Raw genomic sequence first — 25,608 nt, 5'->3', positions numbered from 1 at the left:
GGCAAGAAGTGCCTCGAGGAGCCGCCAGGTGAGAGCTGGCAGACTTGTGCGGGGCTTGCAGACACGGGGCGGGAGAGGCGGCACAGCCATGCCATGTGAGGGGCAGAGAACCCCACTCCAGCACCCGAGCTGACAACTGACAGATAGGGAAGCGAAGGCTCCAAGGGCACAGGGTCAGAGGAAAATCAGGTGATCCATGTCCCTTCTCTGGCTCTTGGCGGCCCCCCCAGAAAGGACCCCTTGTGTGCTCCAAGAAAGTCCCGAGACAGCCTCGTCTTTCAAGCCGGCTCAGAGGGAGAGGACCACCCCCCCGCCCAAATCTCTCTGTGCTCTGCATCTCACCTTTGGGGTGCTGGCAGGAAGGTGCCCCTGCATGAGAGGGTGTAACCTGGATGAAGTCACTGAAAGTCTGTGGCGCCTCTAAACAGGGGTGGCGCCTCAGGGCGTTATGACAGAAATGGGGAGCTAAGTGCTGGCTGTTCAGAAGCTGGCATCAGCTGAGCGGCCCCCCGGAGTGTGGATCCTTGGCTTGCGTCACCTGGGTGTTCAGGGTTCTGGTCCCAGAGGAAGCAGTCCCAGGCAGGCGAGCAGAACGTCATGTGGGAGGAGCTCAGAATGCAATGGGGTGGGGACCCCTTTCCCACTCCCCAGGGCTATGACCCGGGCGAGGTGCAGCTCACACACGGTCTCTGAATCACAGTTAAACATACCACTAGGTGAAGTGATTTGGATGAACCCCGAGTTCTTGTTGCTGATTCTGCATGTACACACAGACCCTGCAGGCCAGGAAATACGGCCACAGGTGGAGGGTGGGGCTGGAGTTGAGTGATGACTGGAGATATAGGGGCCACTGAGGGTTAGAACAAGTGGGGGGCCCAGCCCTACCCAGCACCCCAAGGACAGCAATGCTGCCCAGCAGAGCTGGGACGGCTGTGTGTTCCAAGGAGGACACAAATACAGTTGTCACCAACAGTGCAGAGAAGCTCAGCTGGGAGACCAGAGGGGGCGGACCCCAGGCCCAGGGCCACCCCAGTCCAGTTGAGCTAGTACCTTTCCCCCAAAAGGGCCCACTTCAGGTGGAGTTTCAAAGTGCCCAAGGGCCTCTAATGTGTAACTAGGGTTAAGAAGGACTGGTCCAATCCGACCTCCTCATTTAGAGATAAAAACACAGCAGGGCAGCAAACCCAGGAAGGGTCAAAGAAATAAAGGCGTTAAAGAGACCGTGGAGAGCACAGTGAACACCCTCCGAGAAGCCCACAGAGAACACCCGGCAGTGCTCAGGGCTGAGTCCTGGCTCTGTGCTCAGGGTCACTCCTGAAAGGACTCGAAGGACCAGATTGGGTATGGGGGATCAAATCCGGGTCAGCTGCATGCAAGGCAAGTGCCTTATACCACTGTATAATCTCGCCAGTTCAGTCTTGACAATTTAACATTAAATTAAATTAATTTATTTGGTTCTTGGGCCACACCTGGCAGTACTCAGGCTCTTTTGGTTTTGGGGCCACACCTGACTCCAGGCTCTGAGCTTAGGGAATCACTCCTGATAGTGCACAGGGGACCATACAGGGTGCTGGGGATCAAACCCAGGTCAGCCGTGTGCAAGGCAAGCATCATCCTCACTGCACTATCTCTCCAGACCCAATTTTATTATTTTAATTTTTTGGGTGTCATACCCTGAGGTGCTCAGGATTTACTCCTGGCTCTTCTCTCAGGGATCACTCCTGGCAGGGAGAAGAGGACCACAGGTGGTACGAGAGATAGAACTCCAGTCTGCCTCATGCAAGGCAAGCAACTTAGCATTTTAGAATAATTTTTGTTGTTTTTGTTTTTTTGCTTTTTGGATCATACCTGGCGATGCACTCAGGAATTACCCCTGGTGGTGCAAGGGGACCATATTGGAAGCTGGGAATCGCCCCACCGCTGTGCTATTGCTCCAGCCCCGCATTTTAGAGCATTTTAAAGAAGGGTTTACTTGTCTCCAATGCCACTCTGCATGGGGTCTTGCAATTTCTCTCTGTGCTTCACCATCACGCCAACTCTTCCTAGGAAAGCACCCACTAAAGAAAGATGGAGAGCCTTATTAGGAGTGGGTATATTGTTCCCCTGCCTACAGCCGCCGCCCGGTGCCCTACCTCCATCTGTCTACTCAAATTTTTGGGTCACACCCGGCGATGCACAGGGGTTACTCCTGGCTCATGCACTTAGGAATCACTTCTGGTGGTGCTCAGGGGACCATATGGGATGCTGGGAAACGAACCCGGGTCGGCCGCATGCAAGGCAAATGCCCTACCCGCTGTGCTATTACTCCAGCTCAAATCTTGGTGGGAGTTTGGAACCCCCAAGTTGCCTCTTATTAGATGTCCTATTGGGAAAAGGTGAAATATCACCCTCCCCCCCCAAAAAAAAAAGAATGGAATCTATGCAGCCCATGTGTGGGGAAAGGTCTGCTTTCCAGTATTAGGGAAAGATTTTGGAGCAGAGCACGGGCATTGAGCCTTAGAGACAGATGCCACTACTGCCCTCTGGCGGTAATTTACAACATCTGCACAACTGCCTAACATTCTTTTGGGGAAATAAGCAACCTGCTACAATTCAATTAAAAATAATAATAACTTACTGCTACTGTGCAAGGTATTAGGGACAGAAACACAAGTAAAACATGGGCAAGTCAGAGATAATACAGCGGGCAGGGCGTTTGCCTTGCACTCTTGCCTGACACCTGGCTGACCTGCTTTTATCCAAGGCACCATATATGTGTCCCCAGACCTCATAGGAATGCTTTCTGAGCAAGCCCTGAGCACCGCCAGGGTGTGACCAAAGACAAAAACAAACCTACAATTCTTTGCCTCTAGCAACTCACACTTTTATTATTATTATTATTATTATTATTATTATTATTATTATTATTATTATTACTTTTGTTGGGACCCAGGGCTGAGACCTCCAAACCTGCTCGGATGGGGACGGGGCCTCCTCCGCCCAGATTTCCCATTTCCCAGTAGCTAGGCGGTCACACCAGGGACTGCCCCCAGAGTTGTGTAATCCCACCCACATCCAGCATCCAGAGATTTAAAAGCAAGCTCCCAGAAGCTCGTGGCCGCTCCAAGGCCGAGCGATATCTTATAGCCTACTTCTCCTCTGGGAGAACCTGGCAAACTACCGGGAGTTTCCTGCCCACATGGGAGAGCCTCGAAAGGTTCTCATGGTGTATTAATATGCCAAAGCCAGTAACAAGCTGGGTCTCATTCCCCTGACCCTGAAAGAACCTGCAATGCGGCATTGTTGGGAAGAACGAGCAGAGAGAGGCTTCTAAAATCTCAGGGCTAGGACGAATGGAGACATTACTGAGACCACTCGGGAAACTTGACGATCAACGAGATGATGATGATGATGATGATGATGATGATGATGATGATTGCTTTTCGGGTCACACCCGGTGATGCACAGGGGTCACTCCTGGCTCTGCACTCAGGAGCTAATCCTGGCAGTGCTCAGGGAACCATATGGGATGCTGGGGATCAAACCTGAGTCGGCCATGTGCAAGGCAAACACCCTACCCTCTGTGCTATCATTCTATATGTGCTATCTGTGCTATCATATAAAATGTGCTATCTTTTTTTTTTTTTTGCAATTCACACTTTAGAAAGCAAAGCAAATCTTTTTTTTTTTTTCTTTTTGGGTCACACCTGGGGGTTATTCCTGGCTCTACACTCAGGAATTACCCCTGGCGGTGCTCAGGGGACCATATGGGATACTGGGAATCGAACCCGGGTCGGACGTGTGCAAGGCAAACGCCCTACCCGCTGTGCTATCTCTCCAGCCCCCAGCAAATCTTTTTTTTGGTGATGGCCGGGAGTCATATCCAGTAGCGCTCAGGGAGTGCTCCTGGCTCTGTGGATAGGTAGGTGTGTGTGTGTGTGTGTGTGTGTGTGTGTGTGTGGTGCTCCATAGACCATGTGGTGCCAGGGATTAAACCAAGGTCTCCTACGTCTTGGGGCTGGAGTGATAGTACAGCGGGTAGTGTGTTTGTCTTGCATACGGTTGACCTAGGTTCGATTCTGAGCATCCCATATGGTCCCTGAGCACCGCCAGGAATAATTCCTGAGTGCAAGGCCAGGAGTAACCCCTGTGCATAGCCAGGTATGACCCAAAAAGCAAAAAAAAAAAAAAAAAAAGTCTACTACATCCAAAACATGCACTGCTCTTACTACTATTGCAATATGGTGAGTTGCCTCCCGACTTCTGGGCAAGTACAGGAATTTATTCTAATTCTTCCTGTGGACAGAAAAGTTGGGGATCTTCTGGCATTAGTTTAAAAAACTTTAGAAAAATCTCAAATTTTTGAGGGAAAAATAGCACAGGGGTAAAGCTGATTGTCTTTAAGTGCAGCTGACCGCAGTTCGATCCCCAGCATCACATTTGGTCCCTTGAGCTTCTCCAAGAGCAATCCCCGAGAGCAGAGCCAGGAGTAAACCCTGAGCACTGCCGGATGTGGCCCCTAAACCAAAACAAGCAAAAATTTCTACTTTAGGGGCTGGAGCGATAGCGCATCGGGTAGGGTGTTTGCCTTGCACTCGGCCGACCCGGGTTCGATTCCCAGCATCCCATATGGTCCTCTGAGCACCGCCAGGGGTGATTCCTGAGTGCAGAGCCAGGAGTAACCCCTGTGCATTGCCAGGTGTGACCCAAAAAGCAAAAAAAAAGTAAAAAATAAAAAATTTCTACTTTAGGTAAAAAAACTTCCCATCGCCATCCCCTTAAACAAAAAATTATTTAAAAGCTGCCCAATGTTCTCTTGGAGTGTACCAAAGCTTATTCAGCAATCAAGCTGTTTCCAATTTTATATCATCTTTAGTTAGGGTGGTGACAATCATCCCAGATTTCTTTATGGAGTTTTTCTGAGAATTTGCTAAGTTTTCATGATCTTAGACACATCCACACAAAGCCAGCACCCACGGACGTGTCCTCTCGCCCAAATCCTTCGCTCCCGGGGCACGCCCCCGAAGCACCATCTCTTTAAATTTTAAATCAAAGGGCCCAAGCCAATGAACAGCAAGTCGCTCCCGGGATACAGCGCCCCGCCCACAGTCGCCCTTCCCGCCAATCAAGCACAGGTGTCCCTCAGGATCCTGCCAATCAGGCCCGCGGCTGGAAGGTGCGCACGCAAATGACGTCAATCAGTCAGCCAATAGGAGGAGAGGCGGGGCGTTGACTCCGCCAATGACAGCGGCGCTGGGCGAGCGCGGGAGCCTTTGGACCGAAGCTGCGGAGGGACGCCGAGAATGGCGCCGGGTCCCTGACGGGAGCGGGTCCGGCCGAGCGGCTCGGGGGGCCCCGGGGCCGCCATGGCCGGCTGTCACAACGTCATGCTGCTGCTGGACGCGGCGGGCGGCGCGGCGGACCCGAGCCGGCTCCGGCGCACCGCGCTGCGCCTCCTCACCTACCTCAGCGGCCGCTGGGGCCTGGCGCGGCTGCGCTGGGCCTTCAAGTTGTTCGACTCGCGGGGCGCGCGCGGCCGGCCGGCGCGCGGGGCCGACTTCCGCGAGCTGCGGGCCGGCGCGTGGCAGGACCTGGAGGCCGAGCTGGAGGCGCGCGCCGCGGCCGCCCCGCCGCCGGGCCCCGCGCCGCGGGCGGCCCTCACGCAGCGCGCCCTGCTCGAGGCGCTGCTCGACTACCAGTGGGACCGGCCCGAGATCGCGTCGCCCACCAAGACGCCGCGGCGGCGGCGCGGCCGGAGGCTGCTGGACGCCGAGGCCGACGAGGCGGCGCGCCAGCGCCCCGGCCACGCCGTGTTCTTGCTGGCGCCGTGTCCGCGCTCGCGCCGCGACCTGCTGCAGTTCGCCGGCGAGGCGCCCGGCCCGCGCCGCGGCCTGGACCAGCTGCTGCCCAAGCGGCTGCAGGACGGGCTGCTCGCGCGCGGCATCGCCCTGTGCTGGGTGGACGTCGGCGAGCGCGCGCCGGTGAGTGCCCTGCAGGCCTGGGCGCGCCTCTGCCTGCTGGAGCTTCTCCGAGGGCCCCGCGAGCAGGGCAGCAGGGGCGCGCCGGCCACTTCCTCCCATCCGGCCCGATCCGCTCTCCGAGGCCCTCCCTCCAAAGCATTTCATAGCATATCAACGAACAAAAGGTGTCCCTTCACACAGGGAAGAGGATGCCAGCGCTACCAACTCGCCGGGGCCGCTCCTGTTTGTTACTTGCGGGTGTTTTCCCAGGCTGTTGGAGCGCTTCAGCAAATTCAGTAGTGGGCCAGGGCGAGAGCGCAGCAGGGATGGCGCTGGCTTTGCACTCGGCCCACCTGGTGCTCAGTCCCCGGCACCCCAGCAGGGTCTTTTAGTAAGCACCAGGAGTGATCCCTGAGCAGAGCCGGGAGTATGCCTTACCACCTCGGGTGTGACCCGACAGCCAAACAAAACAACAGATTCGCTCCTTGTGCCCTTGATCTATTAATGAGTGCCTGACTTGATTTTCTCCTGATTTCCCTCGACCTATGAGTGCCTGATTGACAGTAACCTGAGATGCTTTGTGATTCTTATTTCAGCCGTGGGACTCCCAAGACCATGTCGGATACTGGACGGTATGTGAACTGCTCCAGCACGTAGGAGGCACTGTCATACCATCAGAAACGTTCAGCCAGGACTTTGCTAGAACGGAGCAGATGCTGCTTCGCACTGAAAGCAAGCTACTAAGAGAGCACCGTCACCCTTCCTGGATTTCCACTCTGCCGACTGACTCCACTTTAAACCGTTTTCTCTGCCCTTCTGAGTATGAAGCCTCCTTCCCTGGGACGGAAGGAACATTATTTCTCCCTGTTGAAGGTAAGCAAGTCATAGCCCAGGGTCTTAGTTACATTTATTCATGGCGGACCCATGTTTTAAATTTTATTTCTTCATGTCAGGCCCATGTTTTTAACTTCTTTAGAATTTCCAGCAACATTAGCACTTGGTGCTCATGATTAAGAGGCTTAAAGAAGGGCTGGGGAGAAAGCTCAGCGGGTATTAATAAACAACAGGATTAAAGGATATCTAAGCAAAATAAGGAATAATGGAAAGGCCTGAGCTTTTGACTCAGCACAGCTCCTAGTCTCTTTATAAAATGAGCAAGTGAAAGTTTTGTGATAGCCACACGCCTTGCCCGCAATACTATCTCTACAGCCCCTGAATTCATTTCTAAACCTTTGTGGAGGTTTATGTGTAAAACAAATGTGTGTGATTTAAGGACATTCCAAGCCAGTTTTGCTTAAGTCATTTTGTTATATGCGGCCTTTAGAATCCAACCCCTTCTTACACTTTTAAGCACTGTAGTGCACAGATTTCTGAACAATGTTGGCTTTTTTTTGGTTTTTGGTTTTGGGTGGAGCACGATCAGTGGTGCTCAGGTCTAGCCTATTTCAATGCTCAGTAGTGCTGAACTCCTGGCCATCTGGGCAACTCAGTGGCGTTAGGGATAGAGCCCGAGGTCTGTCATTCCCTGCCCGGGAACTGTGCTCCAACTCTCTTTAGCCTAGCATCCTCTTTTTTGTAAGTAGCATTGCTTAAATACTTCTCTCGGGCTGGAGAGATGGTACAGTAGGGAGGGCACTTGCCTTGCATGTGGCTCACCCAAATTCGATCCCCAGCACTCTGAGCACTGCCAAGAGTGACTTCCTGAGTGCAGAGACCGGAATCAGCCCCAAGCACTGCCCAGTGTGGCCCCAAAAGAGCAAAACAAAAAACTTCTCTAAAAAGTCATAATGAGGGCCTAGATGATAGCACAGCAGGTAGGGCGTTTGCCTTGCACTTGGCTAACTCAGGTTCAATTCCCAGCATCCCATATGGTCTCCAGAGCACTGCCAGGATTGATTCCTGAGTGCAGAGACAGGAGTAACCCCTGAGCATCACCAGGTGTGACCCAAAAAGCAAAAAAAAAAAAAGTCATAATGATTAAGAAGTGTTTTTTTTTTTTTTCTTTTGGGATCACACCCGGTGATGCTCAGGGGTTACTCCTGGCTCTGCACTCAGGAATCAATCCTGGCAGTGCTCTGGAGACCATATGGGATGCCGGAGATCGAACCTGGGTCGGCTACGTGCAAGGCAAACGCCCTTCCCACTGTATTATCGCTCTGGCCCTGATTAAGAAGTTTTTTTGTTTGTTTTGATTTGTTTTGTTTTGTTTTTTGCTTTTTGGGTCACACCCGGCGATGCACAGGGGTGGTGCTCAGGGGACCATATGGGATGCTGGGAATCAAACTCCGGTCAGCCCGTGCAAGGCAAATGCCCTACCCTCTGTGCTATCGCTCCAGCCCCCTGATTAAGAAGTTTTAACATTGGGGCTGGAGCAATAGCACAGCGGGTAGGGTGTTTGCCTTGCACACAGCCTACTCGGGTTTGATTCCTAGCATCCCATATGGTCCCCTGAGCACCGCCAGGGGTAATTCCTGAGTGCAGAGCCAGGAGTAACACCTGTGCATCTCCAGGTGTGACTCAAAAAAAAAAAAAGAGAGAAGTTTTAACATCAAGTTATGTCCCTATAATTCCTTGATGTGTAGCTTTTCCTGGGAAGAAAATGGTCTCTGAACACCTGTTGTTATACAGCTAGCAATGAGCATAGTGGCACTAGGTAGTATGTCAAGTGACCGTCTCAGCTTTTCTTCCCACTAGCAAGTCTTAAGTTTATACGGCCTTGGAGCCTTGTTTTCCTAGCTCAATACTGGGGATTGAGTCCGAGCCTCCAGCATGCAAAGCGTGCAGTCAGCCCGATGAGCCGTCTTCCCATCCCCATCCTCTGTTTTTTAGCAGGGGCTCCTCCTGGTGGTTCTGGAGACAGCAGAGGGCACAGCACTCGGTGCCGGCATGGAATTTAGGGCCTCAGCCATGACGTGCGCCATCTTCAGCCTTGTTAAATCTCCTCTTCATAACTGTTTTTCATCTGAGCATGTTAATGTTCTTTATTTTCAACAGGCAAAGAGAGCTACAAAACCTGGACAGTCACCCTGGAGCCATTGACCATGCATCAGAGACATTTCCCAAAGCCAGTCCGGATTTTCCTTCAAGGCCCAGTGGTCCAGTGGTCCCCTCCAATGAGCGACACTGTCGCCACTGAGAACTGGATGCTCCAAGGTCCTGAGGAGGATTTGCTGGCCTCAGGGGTGTCATTTCAGCATCTAGTGAGCAGATTGACTGCAGAAGAGTTACACTTGGTAGGTGTCTCCCCAGGGGACAGTCCGACACTGTCCTTCTATAAGGGTGTTTAAAGTACCTCAAGGCAGCTATGGGATTATTGTATTAGGGTTGTGACATGCTGTACTTTTTGGTTTGGGGGCTACACCCGGTGGTGCTCAGGGCTTTCTCCTGTCTCTGCACTCAAGGACTATAATGGAATGCCAGGGATCGTACCGTGTGCAAGACAAGTGCCCTACCCACTTAAGAGTGTGGCTTCTTCTGTGACCAGAAGTAGAGCAGTGGTCAAAGCACAAGCCTGGCACATGCCTGACCAACTCTGGCTCCCAAGCATCTCCAGGTGTAGCCCTGCCCTGGAGGCCCCAAGTATTACCAGGCTGGCCCCGGTAGTCCTCAGCACCACAGGACGCAGGTAGCATTGTGTCTGTCCTTCAGCCCTGGCACTGAGCCATGAGTCCATTTGGCCTGGTTGAGTGTTGCTGGGCATGGCCCAGGCCTTTGAGCATCGCTTGGGAGGCTCAATTTTTTATTTTATTTTTTTTTTAAGTGCATAACAGATTCTGCCACTTGCTTATTAGGCTGCTTATTCCTCAACACCAATTCTTCTTTGTGAAATGGAGCTAGTTATTTTGCCTCAGAGTAGAGGGGAGGGTTCAGAGTATTAGGAAAAGCATATAAGGGCTTAATCAATAATCCTGGTAGCTCAAAGTTCTCTGTTTGTAAATTAAGGGATTAGGGCTATATTCTCACCAAGTGACTTTTCCACGCTTTTCTCGTTTATATTAAAAATCACCAAGGAGGCTAGTATTGTCTTTTGTTGAGGCACATGACAATGATATTCTCAATGCATTGACGCTTCTCATGTAGGTTGCCAGTGTGGACCTCGAGGAAGACTGGCCCCCCGTCACTGGAGTTCTTTCTCCTTTCTCCGCCAATGCCACAATTTTAACCGTGTTCCGCATGACAGGGGCTGAAGTTCAAAGACACTTCCTCCATGCGGCTGAGACAGAGAGCCCCCAGGATGCAGATCCTCTTCTCTCTAGTGTTCTGAATTCTGTGCTGACTCAGATGGACAACTCCCTTGAGGACCCTGCTGATCCAGGTGAGCTGAGCCAGCAGCCAACCTCGTTTCCCTCTGCTCTCAGGATGGCCCTGGTCTCTGCTGCAAAACAGATAAAGCAGGTTACATTGTTGGGGCAGTTTACAGCTCTAGAATTTTGAAGTGCTGCTCTTTTTGTTTGTGTTTTGTGGTTTTTTTTCTTTTTTCTTTCTTTTTTTTTTTCTTTTTTCTTCTTTTTGAGGGGAGGCCCATACCTGGTAGTGCTCAAAAATCACCTCCAGCGGGATCCTGCAGAGGCCCTGTGTGGTACTGGGGATCAGACCCAGGTCAGCTGTGTACAAGGCAAGCTCCTTACCCCCAGAACAGTACCTCTAGCTCCCTGAAGCATTTCTGAGGAAGCCAAAGGCTCTGTAAAACCAGTTTGAAATCAAAAGTATACATGAAACTGAATTTTAGTACGGTATTTAATAAAGGATACTTAAAACTGCCAGGAATCTATCTTCCATTTTGTTTCATTGTTACTGACATTGTTATTTATGTAGTAACTAAATATATAACGTATAATAGCTAGATATATAATATCTAAGTAGCTCGATACATTGTCACTGGTAATTTATACACTCAGCAGTGCATTGAGTAACTCCTATGTGCAGGGGCTGTTCTGGGTCCTAGGAACATGAGAGAAGAAAATAGAAAAAGATGTTCATTGATCATCTAACAGAAAAGAGTAAATTAAATAAGGTTTTATAGCATAGATACAAGACGAGTGCATAGTCCCAAAGCAGGAGGCCTTTGGGCGTGGGGGTGGGAGTGGGATAGAGTGAGAGAGCAGGGGCTTTAAGCTGGGTGCTTGAGGAAGGCCATGCTGGGAAAGTATATCTGAGCAAGGCTTAAAGAGAGAAATGGGAGTGAATGGTCTGGGGCCGGGGAGAGAGCTCAGCAGGCTGGAGCACATGGTCTGCACGTGAGAGGCCGGGCACAATGCCAGCTCTGCATGGCCTGATTACTGCCAGGTCGGATGCCCCTCACCTCCAGCACCACCACAAGAAAAGTCTCTGGGAACGGCAGCAGTCAAGCGGCAGAGCTGAGGCTGGCGTCTTTGAGCAAGAGCAAGGAAGCCTGGGCGGACCCCCCTCTTTTATTCTTTTTTTCTTTTTTTTTTGGCATGGGGATGTGGTTTGGGCCACATCCTGTAGAACTTGGGGCCTGCTTTAGGCTTGGTGCTTGGGATCATCCCTTGGTGATGCTCAGGGGACCCTACAGTTCTGGGCATCAGAGCTGAGCCTCCTGGGTGCAGAGCATGCCCACTGCTCTGGGGCAGTTCTGCAGGTACACTGACAGCAGCGTTTGTTACAGGCTGCCAAGATCTTCGGGGGGCTGGAGTGCCAGGGAGAGAGCATGGTTAGTGTTGCCGTGTGCATGAGCAGCCTCTGTGCAGTGTCTGATGCTGCTTTTCCTCTCCCGTAGCCCCTGTGCCAGAGTGGGTGCAGCAGGAGCTTGGCCGCACCGCTCCCTGGAGTGCGGCTGTTGTGGAGAAGTGGTTTCCTCGTTCTAACTTCAGTGGCGCCAGTGCAAATTTAATGGAGTCATTTTGGTAAAAATGGACTTTTAAAAAATTTCCCTGGGCATTGGTTTGTGTTTTAATCAACGCTCAGTTACCTGTTTATAGTTTTTGGCTTTTGTTTTGGGGCTTCACCCTGTGGCTTTCAAGGGCTACTCCTAACTCTGTGTTAGGGATTGCTTCTAGCAGGTTTGGGGAATAGTGTGGAGCGGGGGTTCCATCCATCCATCCTGTCTACTGAGCCATATCTCTGGCCCACTGTTTGTAATGTCTTGTTTTAATAGATCACCTTTAATAAGCTTAATAACAAAAATAATTGGGAATAAGTACTAATATTTAATGAAGATGAAATTTGAGGATAAGATGAAGAATCTAGAGATCTGTGTCAGTGAAAGTGAGATATTAGGGCAACCTGGGTACCACCAATCTATGGACTGAGAAGTGATTCATTAGCATGGAATTGTTTTGAGTTTGGTGGTGGTGGTGGTTGGTTCTCCAGTGCTGGAATTTGAACTCAGTGCTTCACACATGCAAGGCAAGCGCTTTACCTCCTGTACTATCTTTCTGGTCCTATTTCTGAACACATCTTAATGTCTTTTGATTGATTTCTAAAAGGAAATGAATTTTTATTGTTATTATAACATTTTGGGAAATTAGGGTTTCAGCTTTGTAGCCAATACTTGTTCACAGGTTACTGCAGGCTGCCTCATCTAATAAAGAAGAGTCTTCCAGAATTGAAAGTGAATTGACACAAAGTCTCGCGGAGCTCTACCAGAGGAAGGCTCGTGAGGAATCCACCGTGTCCAACCAAGAAGAAAGTAGAAAGAAACGTATGCACACAGAGTGGCTGTTTCTTGAGGGGTCTGGTTTTTTGTTTGATTCGTTGGTTTTGGGGCCATACTCAGCAGTGCTTGGGGATTACTCCTGGTGGTCTCAGGGGAACATATTGGGTACCATTGATTAAACCCAGGTTGGCTGTGTGCAAGGCAGGTGCCCACCTGCTGTACTACCGCTCTGGCCCCAAGGGGTCTGTTCTGAAACTAAGTTTAAATAGATTGACATTCCCCTAAGTGAATCTGAAATGATAACCAATAAAAGGCCGGGAAAAATCATTGTTGCCAGGGCTGGAAAATAGTGCAGTCCACAAGTTGCTTGCCTTGCTTGCAGAACATTATTCTGAATGAAACAGTTCTGATCCCGTGTTGGTAGGCAGCGTTCCTCGCACCCCTGTGAGGCAAAAGATGAACACCATGTGCCGTTCCCTGAAGATGCTGAATGTGGCCAGATTGAACATGAAGGCTCAGAAGTTGAACCCAGACAGCAGTCCGGATGCAGCGGGGGAGAAGGGCCTCCAGAGAGCAACAGGAGGCAGAGCAGAGCGAGCAGAAAACCGAGGAAGGACGCTCAGGAGTTCTAAACCAAAAGGTATTCCTCTGTTCCGAAGCATGTTGATGTTCAAGCCTATGTTTATTCTTTGTTATTTTCTTGGCCCACATCTGGCTGCACTGAGGGTTTATTCCTGACCCTGCACTCAAGGGTCTCCCTTGGTGGATGGTTGGAGAAACCCTCTGGAACCACGGATTGAACCTGGGTCAGCTGCATGCAAGGCAGGCACCCTGCCCATTGTACTATCTCTCAGTTTCTCAGTAGATCTTTTGTAAATAGCCTTTTTTTGCCAGATGATTCCTTTGTGGGGTTTGTCCTGGACACTGCCAGAAGATTAGCAGTATCCATGGCTCTGCCCTCTGGATGCCAGAAGTGGGCTCCTGGGCACCCTGGTGTGGATGCACTGGCAGAAACAGATGGCAGAGGGAGGTAGGTATTTCAGAGTGCAGGTATTTTCAGCTGAAACCAGTGTGACTTTCTCACAGATATAAAAACTGAGGAGGCCCTGCTCTCTTACATACATGAAAGCTACCGAAAGGCTGTGGCTGCAGAGGAAGCTGGGCTGTACTCGTGTGCTCAGAACATTGTCTCCACCGTTCAAGCTTTCCTAAAGTCCAAAGGCACCAAGGACTTTGAAGTAAGGCTCCATGTTGTTACCACTCGGTGGCTGGGTCCTTGAGGGGGGCTTGGCTCCTATGTCTTGCAATGCAATGTCCATTTTGCACCATATGGTCTAAAGAGATAGGATGAGCCAGTGGGGGAACAGCACAATTCCAGTCTCCTGAGGTGGACCTGTGAAGTGGATGGGCCGGGGCAGGGAGGAAGGGCAGTACACACATCTCCACAGGGCCCTAGCGAGAGCACTGCCCTCAAGTTGCGTGTAGAGAGCACGGTTCTCGTGAAGATCTCCTAGGCAGACTTGTGGACCCAGGCAGCCTCGCAGCCCCATCTTGGAGTGTGTTATTGCTGCTTCCTGCTGATGCTCAGTGGAGAGCCCTTGGGAGCAGCTGCTATCTGTGACCACAGCCTCAGGCTCCGATACTGGTGCCCACTTCCCCTGAAATATGTCTTTGTTTTTAATTTTGGCCACACCCAGGGATGCTCATGGGTGACACCTGGATCTGTGCTCAGGGATCACTCCTGGCAGTGCTCAGGGGACCGTATGGGGGGGGTTGGGGATCGAACCCGGGGGTGCAAGGCAAGTGCCCTCCCTGGTAGTGCTTTGGAACTGTTCTTGGTATGTCCTGGAGAACATGTGGCCCCAGTCTCGTCCCTGCAGTGCTGAAGCCTGTTGGGTGTCTCTCCCATTGGACTTTGTGTTTTTCTTAAACTTTATTTTCTTTAGGATACAAGCACACAGCCAACTCTGGTGGTTCAATCCCTGGCACCCCATATGGTCCCCGAGCACCGCCAGGAGTGATCCCTGGGCACACAGTCAGGAGTAGACTGAGACTCAGCTAGACTGAGTTAGATTGCAGGTGTGGCCCAAAAACAAAACAAATAAAATTTTAAAAATAAACTGTTCTCTTTAAAGATATAAGAGAAAACTTCATTTCACTGTTTTCCATCTTCCCTTCTAAGGACATTAGTCAGCTGTGCAGGAAATTAGAAATGATAAGTAATTTTCTCTTACTAATAATTTTGTGCTTTTAGATTAGCTGCCTGAATCAAATAAGAAATAACCTCTTTAAAACAAGCAAAAGTCTCCGAGATAATCTAGGAAAAGAACTCGATAAGGAAGACAAAGTCAGAGAGTAAGTAACTACTTTCCTGCCCCGTGCTGGGGATTAAACTCAGGGCCTCCCTCATTCGAGGAAACTCTACCACTGAGCCATATTTCTGACCCACTTTTTATGGTTTTTTGTTATTGTTGTTTTGGAGCCATACCTGGCAATTCTCAGGGCTTCCTCCTGGCTCTGTGCTTAGGGATCTTTCTTGGTGGGGCCCTGGGACCATATGGGGTGCTGGGGATGGAACCTGGGTTGGCTATGTGCAAGGCAAGCGACTTACCCATTGTCTTATCATTCCAGCCCCTGCCCTAGCTTTTTAAACCCTTACTCCAACACAGCTCCAGGACTCAGCAAGATTGGTTTGAAATAGTTCCATTTGTTTGAGGCGGGTTTTGTGACTGGTTCTTCCTGAAGGTGCACTTTAAATTGCCTCTTTACCTAATAAACCACAGTTAGAGAAAGTGAAGGCTCTTATTTCTTTTTGCAGGGGCGGGGTAGGGGTGACTTCTTAAATATCTAGCTCTATACCCAGGCTGGAGCTCTCCATGAAGGGCCCTCCCAGCAGACCTGACCACCTGTCTCTTCTCAGGTGCCAGCTGCAGGTGTTCCTTCGCTTGGAGCTGTGTCAGCAATGTCCGTCACTGCGTGAAAGTGTGGGAGACCTGGAGCAGGTGGTGGAGGAGGCAAGTTACTGGTTGGTGCCATTGGGGGCTGGAGAGATAGCACAATGGCGGGGGAGCATTTGCCTGGCATGTGGCTGGCCTGGGTTCAATCCCCGGCATCCCGTAGGGTCCCCTGAGACCTGCCAGGAGTAATTCCTGAGTGCAGAGCCAGGAGGACCCCTTGAGCACTGCCGAGTGTGGCCCAACAAAAGGAACAAAACTTGGCTGGTTCCATGGGGGAGTTCATGGGGGGCAGGAGTGACTTGCTGCCCTCTCCTTCAGGCAGCCGACTTGCTTCGTGCCGTGTGCCTCACCGAGGACTCTGCCTACCTAGCCATGTTTCTGGAGGAAATCTTGGGATTGTAAGTATGACGGCTACTAACCTTGGAATTGTTTTGGCATTGTCTCGTCCTAGGGACAGTGTCCTGGCTGAGAGGGCTTAGAGAAGCAAGACGAGTGCTTTCTGCCTGATCCATCTGTCCCCCCAGGTATATCAGCTCAATCCCAAAGATGCTGGGAGACCTGTACAACAGCCTGGGCTTTGTGATCCCTCCAAAGCTGGCCAGTGTCCTGCCTGCGGACTTTTTCAGTGATGACTCCCTGTCTCAGGAGAGCAAGTCGCCACTGCTTTCTGTGCCCCACATATCCAGTGCACCTCAGGTCACAGACTCTGACCAGCTTGAAGAACTTCGCACCAGATCAGCTAAGAAGAGAAAGTAGGTGAAACATGAAGATGGTGCCGAGGGCTCTAGACATGGCAGAGGGCTGGGCGGGGCCGTTGTTTTTAATTCTGTTGGTATTTACCTGGATCGGGTCACACAAGCTGATTTGCACCTAATGCCCAACCCAGCTGCTCTTATTCATGGAGAGGGGCGTGTTCAAGGCCACACTGAGTGCTCAGGCGCTGCTCCGGCCTCAGCTCAGAGCGGAGCACCTGGCTGTGCTCAAGAGAATGTGGGCAGTGCTGGCAATGAAAGCTTGTCTTCCTGCATGTAGAGCACATACCCCAGCCTGTGGGGCCATCTCCCTGGCCCATCATGCTCTTCTAGATCGTCTAGGTGGGGCCTCCAGGAACTTGGAGCCTTTGAGAGGAGCTTTGGGTTTCTACCACCTTATATGCAACCACTGAATTTAGAATAGTTAATTTTGGCAACCCTCGGTTGATTGATATTGCTATAAATTCGGGTCAGTCCCACAGAATCTTTTTGTTTGTTTTTCATTTTGGGGCCACACCCCGCAGTGCTCAGGACTTAAACATCCCCCTCCCCCCACCAGCTTTGAATTCAGGGATTGAACCTGGTCAGCCATGTGCAAGGCAAGCATCCTACCTGCTGTATTCTCTCTCCAGCCCCACAAGAGCTTTTTATAAAACCTTACAAGAGACTTTTGTTTAAATAAGGTTTTATTTTAAACTCTGGTTCCATTCTCATTTAACTGTGCATAATGTCTGTTGAGTGTGTATTGACCATTTCTTCCTATTTTTAAAAGGAAAAATGCATTAACACGACATAAAAGCATCGCAGAAGTTTCACAAAATCTTCGACAAATTGAAATTCCCAGAGCGTCTAAAAGGACTGCCAAAAATGTAAGTTGTGTAGAGACAGTCCTCCAGGTGTTGTTCTTTCAGCTGTGCTTTTTTTCTTTTTCTTTTTTTGGGTCATACCCAGTGATGCACAGGGATTACTTCTGGCTCTGCACTCAGAAATTATTCCTGGAGGTGCTCAGGGGACCATATGGGATGCTGGGAATTGAACCTGGGTCAGCTGCGTGCAAGGCAAACACCTTACCCACTGTACTATCGCTCCAGCCCCTCAGCTGTGCATTAACAGAAAAAATGGGGAAATGGGGAAGGGGAGTGAAAGGTGGTGGGTCCTCCCTTCCAGGGAATGGGCATTGAGCAACAGAGATGAGGTGAGAGCTTTGAACCATCATTTAAGGAACCAAGGTATAAAATGCGTTATACACTGACCATTTTACTCAGAAGGTCACAGTTAAAGTATTATTGTGAAAATAGGCAAATAAAGGTTAGGATTTGAATAAGTACATTCGATATTTTTCTATTTTCTGCCTTAGTCAATACGAATGAACCCAGTGCAAATTTCACATAGCTTGGAGCCCTGTTTAGAGAGTATAAAATCCAATGAAGCCCCTTTGGGGACTAAAGAAATAGTACATTGAGGAGGGCTAGCTGCACTTGCACACAGCTGACCCAGGTTCAACCCTAGCATCTCATTAGGCCCCCTGAGCACTGCCAGGAGTGATCCCTGAGTGCAGAGCCATGAGTAAGCCCTGAGAATTTCTGGGTGTGGCCCAAAAATAAAACATGAATCTGATTGGGTTTCTCATCTTTCAGGAAAACTGTGTCCCCACACTTCAGCAGCCGCCGCACCTAGTGAAAGAGACCGTGCAAGGTACCATCACTTGTCTCAGACAGATATTGATCAGAATGACAGATATCTAAGCAGATACATAGAACTGGAAATAGTTTCATGAGGTTTTCAGGTAATATGACCAGATAGCAAGCTGTAGAGCCAGAAGAGTCACATGATCTTAAAATACAACATGCTGCAAAGTAACTGTCCTGAAGTCTAAAAATGCTGTTCTCATAAAAGCCACAAAAGCAGAGCAGCCCAGACTCTGAGTGATGCTGGGCGTGTCCCATATCTCCTCCCCCAGAAACAGCCAACAACTCTAGTTGAGATGAGAGGAGTCTCTGCCAGCTAGGAGCTTTCCATGATCCCAAATACAAACTGAGGGAAAGCGGTGCAGTGTGATCTTTACAGCCAAGTGGATGAGAAGATGAATTTGTGCTCAGGCCACACTAGACAGCCTGCAGTGCTCTAGGAAACGTGAGCACCGTGACCCATGTGGAAGTGCTCTCAAGGCAGTTGGAGGAGCCTTTGTGCTGTCCGCCTGCCTCGAAACAGTGGCAGCAGGAAGAACCATCTGGGCATCAAGAAGAACCCATGCTTCCTTTTTCTTTCCTTCTTTCTCTCTCTCTTTCTTTTCTTTCTTTCTTTCTTTCTTTCTTTCTTTCTTTCTTTCTTTCTTTCTTTCTTTCTTTCTTTCTTTCTTTCTTTCTTTCTTTCTGGGGTGGGGGTTGGGGCTAGAGCTTATTCCTGGCTCTGTGCTCAGGGACCACTCCTGAGGGGCTCTGGGCACCATGTAGGGTGCCAGGTACCAAGCCCAGATTGGCTGTGAAAGGCAGCTGCCCTGCCCACTATCCTTCATTCCAGCGTGAGGACTGATTCTTCAAGACTGATCTCTAAGTACAGAACAGGAAAATGATGTAAAGAGAAAAATTATCATGATGACACCATGAATATCATGAAAAGGCGGCCTGCGGGCTGCTAAATAATACAGAACCTGGAGATTGTGTTCATTTTACAATGAGGGCAAGATTCTAACCTACATGATAGGGGCTGACCTTGTGCAGACCCTCAGGCTAGGTAGAGTAACTAATTTGAAGGTACCTTGACCATTTTACTCAACAGGTGACAGTGAAAGTGATATGGTGTGAATAGGAAAATAAAGGTTAGGACTGGAATAATTTCATTCAAAATCAGAGTTCCCTATTCCAACAAATGCTGTTGGTGAACATGAATATAGAAGTTACTCCTTAGTAGCTTCTGTCTTAGATAACCCTCTTTTCCCAACTATGCATTTATCGGTGACAATATTGGACTTTTTTTTTCTTTTTGGGTCAACCTGGCTCTGCATTCAGGAATTACTCCTGGCAGTGCTCAGGGGACTATATGGGATGCTGGGGATCGAACCCGGGTCAGCCGTATGCTAGGCAAACACCCTACCCACTGTGCTATCGTTCCAGCCCCCAATTTTTTATTTTTTTAATGCTTTCAGAAGTGACCAAAGTGCGGAGAAACCTCTTCAACCAGCAAATGACCTCACCTTCAAAGAAGTCGCTAAAGCGGGCGCTGCCAAGGAGCCATTCTGTGTCTGCCGTGGAGGGGTTGGAGTACACTCAAGACAGCTCCAAGAGGTCCAGAGGTACCATGTTTACCGCGAGTGGGAGAAGGGCCTTCCTGGCTCCCAGCCAGTCTGCACACTCGCATTGGAGAAGTTTGCAGCCTTGCTCTCATTTGTTTCCCCTTCCCATACTTTGCTCCAGGGTGTCTTGTCACTGGGATCTCTCTAGGCTTGGGTGAAAGTCAGCGATGGTCTCTCAAGCCCCGTCGTCTTTGTCATTGCCCCATTGACAAGCACATTGGTCACTCTGCTTAGGGCCTTAATTTTCTATTTCCCTCTGTACTCTGTGTTGTTTATTTAGAGTCAGGTATTCTGGGTACTGACTCTTGGGTCATTTTGGCTATTCTCCATGGACTTTACTTGCTGTGGGGATCAAAAAGTGCTGAGAAGGGGCTAGAGAAGTACCACAGTAGGGTATTTGCCTTACACATGACTGACCCAGATTCGATTCCCAGCATTCCATATGGTCCCCCGAGCACCACCAGGAGTAATTCCTGTGCATCGCCAGGTGTGACCCAAAAAGAAAAAAAAAAAAAACGAAGTGCTGAGAAGTCTTGCTTTATGGTCTCACCCTGCTGGGTTCCTCTGGGGCTGGGTTCGAGGCAGGTGTGTGGAGACATGACCGACTGCTGCTTCCCTCAGGGGTTCACCGGCTGCTGACCAAGAACGTGGCAGAAACGCCAGTGCACAAGCAGATATCCAGAAGGCTGCTCCACAGACAGATCCAGGGCAGGTGAGCGGGCCACATCCAGGCTTGGGGCCTCAGGGCCAGTTCCCCTCCCATGAGCCCATCGAGTCTCACCTGTGCACCTAGTTCTGAAATGTCCAGGTGACTCAGGTCATTTGTGTGGTCTTGGGCTCCCTGGTGTGAGAGGCCATTCCTCTGGGTGTGTCCTCATGAGAAGGAGCGAGTGACTTGTGCTTGTTATCTCCCAAGATCCTCTGACCCGGGGCCTGAGGTCGACGTCGTTGAAGAATCCCCACTAAAAGGAGATGATGGTATTGTTAACATTTGTTTTACTGGGGGAGTTGGGTTTGGGGGCCTTTTGTAGTGGGGTTTTGTTTTGTTTCTGGAGTTCAACTGGTTTTAAAACCTTTGTTTTGTTTTTCTGAACTATAGCCTCTAGTGTTCATGACTCACCCTTGGCTCTGCATGCCACCTCCTAGGGAACACTCCTGGTGGAGTTCAGGGGACCGAATAGGGTGCTGAGGATTGAACTCGGGTTGGCTGTGTGCTCTTACTCTGGCCTCTGTTTCTCAGCCTTGAGCTCATCTCCAACGATGCTTCACAGACATTAAGTGCACCGAGGCCATTACTACAAGTGTAATGAAGGACTTTCCATAAACTTTTTTGTTTTTGTTTCTGGACTGTCCCCGGAGATGTTCAGGGGTTACTCCTGCTTCTGCCCTCAGAAATTATTCCTGGTGGTGCTTGGGAGACCATAAGAGGTGCCAGGGATCTAACGCATGGTGGCCGCATGCAAGGCCTTACCTGCTGTCCTATCACTCTGGCACCTCACAAGCTAACTCCCTTTACTCAAGTAATTTACACCCTTTGTAGAAAATTAGAAGCCCCAGAATTCTTATCTCACTTAACTCAGAAGTACTGTTAATATTTTAACTTTAATCATACTCTCACAGGAGTATATAACATAGAAACAGTAGTTCAAGTTTATACATTTTTGTCCACATCACGTTTATGGGAAGAAGTTTATGAGATTTACGAAGGTACACCCAGGTGTACACCAGGCAGACACCAGGACTGGGGGGTGGGGAGTCACTGTTTTGATGCCTTATTAGGTCTTTATACCTCTCAAGCTCTGTTTCTGCAACCAAGAACTTGTTAGGCCTCCACCCTGGCTGTGTGGCACACAGGTACACCCCTTGTGTATGTGGGGAAATACCAGACTTGCCCTGCTCCCTTCTTAATACTAGTTAACTCTGTTTTATAGAAGCAGGTCTGAGACGAAGTCCTCGAATCAAGCAGTTGTCATTAACCAGGACGAATTCTGGCTCCTTCTACTCCCTGTCTCAGCCGAAGTCTCGAAGTGTACAGAGAGTTCACTCACTCCAGCAAGCCAAGTCAGGTACGCGCCATCTCCAAAGCCCTTGCCGGTGTGCTGGGGAATGGGGCGGAAAGAAGTGGACATTTTCCTTCCTGGCAAGGAGTGATGGACACTCTAAGCAGCCATCCTCACTTGTCAGTGATACGTGTTAGTATGTAAAGTGTTTTTGAATGCCAACACTTCTGACTTGAGACTGGGGCTAGTCTGTGGTCTCTGAAAAATTGAAGCAGTGGTGGGCCTGCCGACTCAGTGAAGACTTCCTGTGGCTCTCTGGTCTGGGAGGGCGGGAATTGAAGAAGGTGCTGAGTGTTGTCATGGTTTTGACTTGCAGACCAAAGAGAAGACTCCCCAGTCCAGCTTGTTCAGACTCCCAAGAGGCTCCTTTTTGGCGCGGTGATGAAGATGACCTGTCCCTCCGAAAAGACGTCATCCCGGAAGAAAAGGCCTTCAGGAGGCACACCAGGATCCGAGAGCACGTCCACTTACCAGGTACCAGGTTTCTGCTATGTCTGTGTGTATCTTGGGAGGTATGGAGATGTCACCAGGGAAACTGCATCAGGGGCCTGAAAGCCCATGTCTGCTGGTGGTCCTTAGGGATGATTACTGGGTGTCAGGGACTTTAAATAGTTTGAGACCAAGGAGCTAGAGATGGTCCCAGCTCTGCCTGTTATACCCTTGCTTCATTCACTGTGTCTTTCTGCAATGGCCACTTGAGCCACTGGTCACGTTCTGAGTGGTGCTGAGGCCATGCTCAATGTGGAATTCTCTTTTTTTTTTCTTGATGTTTGGGTCCCACTTGGAGTTGCTGGGGTAGGGAGCCCAGGGTTCCTGCATGCAAAGCACGAGCACCTGCCCAGCCCTGTGGGCATGCCCTCTCCCTAAAACCTGCATTTTCTCAACAGACACCAAAGAAGAGTCCTCAGACTGCTCGCAGCTCTTCTAAAGCAACGCCTGGGAAGACCCCTCGGACCCCGCAGGCTCCCTTCTGCACCCCTGAGAGACTGCAGGGACCCCCCTTAGAAACGACACCTGCCCGACGGGCGCTTTGTGGGGGGCGCTTAGCAGCCGTCTCTCCCCATGACTGGGACTCGCCCTGGCCACAAGGCACTTTGCTGCGAGGGGACTCCCAGGCAGGTGGGGCGTCCCCGAGAGAGGAGAGCCCAAGGACACGCTGCGGGCCGGCTGGCCGGACCCTTGAATTCCTGGTGGATTCTCCTCAGCACCCCCCAGCAGCTCCCAGTCCCGAGAGCCCCACTCAGCTGCTAGCCTGGGTTCCGGGCGCTGTGGGGGCGGGATGTGAGTGTCTTGCACAGGGGCAAGCTGCCCGTGAGGGCGCCTCTCCAGATCCCAAGCACCAGCACCCCAGTTTAGGCCCCCAGCAGCCAGGCCACCCCGCCACACTGCCTTCCTCACCACCTCACACTCCACCATGTGGCAGCTCTGAGAGTCCCCCATGGACATCCGTGCCCCAACCTCTCACCGGAGAAGCCAGCGGCCTCGCCTCCACTCCCCACAGAGACTCACAGCGAGCTCAGCCTGAGCCCAGCTCCCCGGCCCCCACCTCCAAACTTGGACAAAAACCCAGGACGACTGCCCTGGGGTGCACCCCCAGCCCTGCTGCCAGCCCGCCTGATCACCAAGCACTGCCCCCTCTGGACAGCTCTCCTAAAAGATGGGGCTCCCCTGCGACCAGCCTCGGCAGGGATGTCTGCTCTCCTCTGCACAGACCTGGTGACATGCAGCCTGTCCTTGTCCCAGAGCAGGCTGGTGACCCCGTCCATGGCAGCTCCATCACAGACATTCAGCCCATGAGGGAAGGCAAGGGGTTCCGACTGCCCGGTGTCTCTGAGGAACCTCTGCCTGACTCTGGGGTCCCTGTGTCCCCGCTGTCCTTGGGGCCCAGCTCTCCCTGGATGCCATCTTCCCTCAGCCTCCCCTCAGCTGCCCCTCAGCTGGAGGGCCTGCCAGCTTGTACCCCACCCATGCAGGCCCCTGCCAGCCCCCAGGCCTACAAGCTGGAGCTGGGCATGTCCACCATGGACCTTCCAAGACTACGAGTCCAAAACAGAGACCCAAGCGCAGAGGCTGAGCCCCTGGACGGGAAGGGCCCCCTGCCTGGTGGGGGTGCACCCAGCACCAGGAAGTCTGCCAGTAAGCCTGAGACTGTGCACCCACTGACACCCTGCCTCCGGCCCTCACACAGCACGCCTGGCAAATGTGGCGGCCAGATCTACATCTGCCAGTCCTGCACCCCTACCCGTTGTCATGCCAACCCCTCTCCATTGCAGGCAGGCACAGGGGTTCCCTGGACCCCGTCACCAAAGCCCAGTGGGAAGAGCACACCTGAGGCCATCCAGGACTGGCCCCGGAAGAAAAGGGCCGTGGACTGCGGGGTGGGCAGGGCTGAGGGTGGCCTGGACCCCGCTGGGGCTCTGGCAGTGCCAGGGCCCGAGTTCCAGGAGCCAGGCATCGAGCTCCACCCTTCCCACAAAGGCCCCCCTCTCTTGGGGGATTTTGAGCTTGAGGGGGTGTGCCAGCTGCCTGAGCTGTCCCCTCCCTGGACTGACGGGTCTGCCCCTGAGGATGCCTCCTGGGGACAGCTGGGCACGGGGGCCAGGAAGAGACTCCTCTCCCCACAGGAGGAAATAAAGTCTCAGGCCAAGAGGGCATGTGAACTGCTGCGAGGAGACGGGATGCCCCAGAGGAATGAAGAGGGGTCCCCAGGACTCGGGCGGCCGCTGCCCTCCCCTGACAGTGACGATGTATTTGTCTCAGGTGGGTGGACTGGGGGCTTGGGGGCAGCCTTTGTGGCCTGGACCTCTGCTGACTGTGCTGTTCCCCCAGGGCCTGCCCTGTCTCCTGGCTCTGCCATGCGGAGCTGCCTCTCTGCCAGCAGCCTCCAGGCCCTGACGCAGTCCCCGCTGCTGTTCCAGGGCAGGACGCCCTCCACACCAACTGCCAACACCAGAGGTACAGAGTGAAGGCACAGGCACACAGGGCCTCTGGATGGAGCTAGGGGCCAGACAGGTGGGCTAGGAAGGCATCGGAGCTAGGCGTGCATGTTGGTTTGTCCCTGGCATAGCAAATTGAATGTCTTTGTTTGAGCAGAAGCCCCTTTTGTCCCTCTAGCTCGAAAGGGTAACGGTGGCAGGGACTGGCCACTGGAGTGGGTCATTGGGGTGCATTTCCTTCATTAACGGGTGGGGAGTGGGGTGAGACCATCACGCGGTTTTGATGCAGGAGGGTCCCTCCCCAGCACCTTCAGCTCACATCCTGGCCATGGGGTCACTCGCTTGGATGCCCAGTGGGACTTTGCTCTGACTGTGGCCTTCTGCAGTTTGAGGCCCTTTTCCCTGCTTCTCTGGCTGCTCCCTGAGCCCCATCTCTGCCTCTAGGGGGTGACGGGGATGCCATTCTCCCCATGGCTGAGGAATCCCCGTTCAGCCGAGCACTGGCCAGGAGGTGCCCTGTCAGGACGTACACGCGGAAGAAGCTGCTGAGCTAGGAAGGAACCTAGGACTCGGCTATCACACCCTTGAACTGCCCAGACGTGTCCGCAGACACCCTGGAGGGTGCCTGACCAGAGGCCCATAAATGCACTTCCCCTGGGCAAGGCTGCACTGGGGGGCCAGACACTGGGACCCAGAGTGCCCAAAGAGGAAGAGGCACCAGGTCCCAAGCCTGTGACCTTCACTGCTCCCTGGCCAGGGAGGGGGTCGGGCTGGGCATACTCTGGGCACCAGGAGCCAGACAGCTGAAGACCAGGGACCCCTCCAGACTCCCTTGTACAGAAGTTGGACACACACATACCCCTGACCTGGGCCAGAGCTGCTGCTGTCAGTTGGTCAGGCTCAGGACAATGCATTTTAGTTTCTACCTAACAATAAATAAAGCTGTCTCCAGCCGCAGTGTCCACGTGTTTGCTCTTCCTACCCCAGGAGCCAGCCCTGCACCAGCAGCAGAGGCTTTTGTGGTGGCCACCTTGCCAGGCCTGAAAGCCAGCA

At 51.7% G+C, this 25,608-nt stretch overlaps 1 protein-coding gene across 1 annotated transcript; it reads left to right on the top strand.

The window, feature by feature from the left end:
- Positions 1-5,281: 5,281 nt before the first annotated feature.
- TICRR (TOPBP1 interacting checkpoint and replication regulator) lies at positions 5,282-25,484 on the top strand. The gene is made up of 22 exons (XM_055142092.1): positions 5,282-5,960; positions 6,536-6,812; positions 8,934-9,172; positions 10,020-10,254; positions 11,680-11,806; positions 12,464-12,603; positions 12,983-13,198; positions 13,645-13,796; positions 14,813-14,913; positions 15,479-15,576; positions 15,838-15,913; positions 16,040-16,267; positions 17,040-17,136; positions 17,905-17,962; positions 19,413-19,559; positions 20,181-20,271; positions 20,476-20,537; positions 21,491-21,625; positions 21,936-22,093; positions 22,507-24,379; positions 24,449-24,574; positions 25,000-25,484. The coding sequence occupies exons 1-22, from the start codon at positions 5,346-5,348 to the stop codon at positions 25,107-25,109; spliced, it is 5,361 nt and encodes a 1,786-aa protein (XP_054998067.1). The 5' UTR covers positions 5,282-5,345; the 3' UTR covers positions 25,110-25,484.
- The last annotated feature ends 124 nt before the right edge of the window (positions 25,485-25,608 follow it).

Source organism: Sorex araneus, chromosome 6 (genome assembly GCF_027595985.1).
Source record: "Sorex araneus isolate mSorAra2 chromosome 6, mSorAra2.pri, whole genome shotgun sequence".
Taxonomy (NCBI): Eukaryota; Metazoa; Chordata; class Mammalia; order Eulipotyphla; family Soricidae; genus Sorex; species Sorex araneus.
The sequence above is the reverse complement of the archived record's forward strand: the minus strand, read 5'-3'. Positions and strand labels throughout refer to the sequence as shown.

Excerpts from the sequence above, each read along its gene's own strand:
- TICRR (XM_055142092.1), top strand. The coding sequence starts at position 5,346 with ATGGCCGGCTGTCACAACGTCATGCTGCTGCTGGACGCGGCGGGCGGC. Across the intron at positions 12,604-12,982 it reads AGAAGAAAGTAGAAAGAAAC|GCAGCGTTCCTCGCACCCCT; the intron begins GTATGCACACAG and ends CCGTGTTGGTAG. Across the intron at positions 21,626-21,935 it reads ACTCCAGCAAGCCAAGTCAG|ACCAAAGAGAAGACTCCCCA; the intron begins GTACGCGCCATC and ends TTTGACTTGCAG.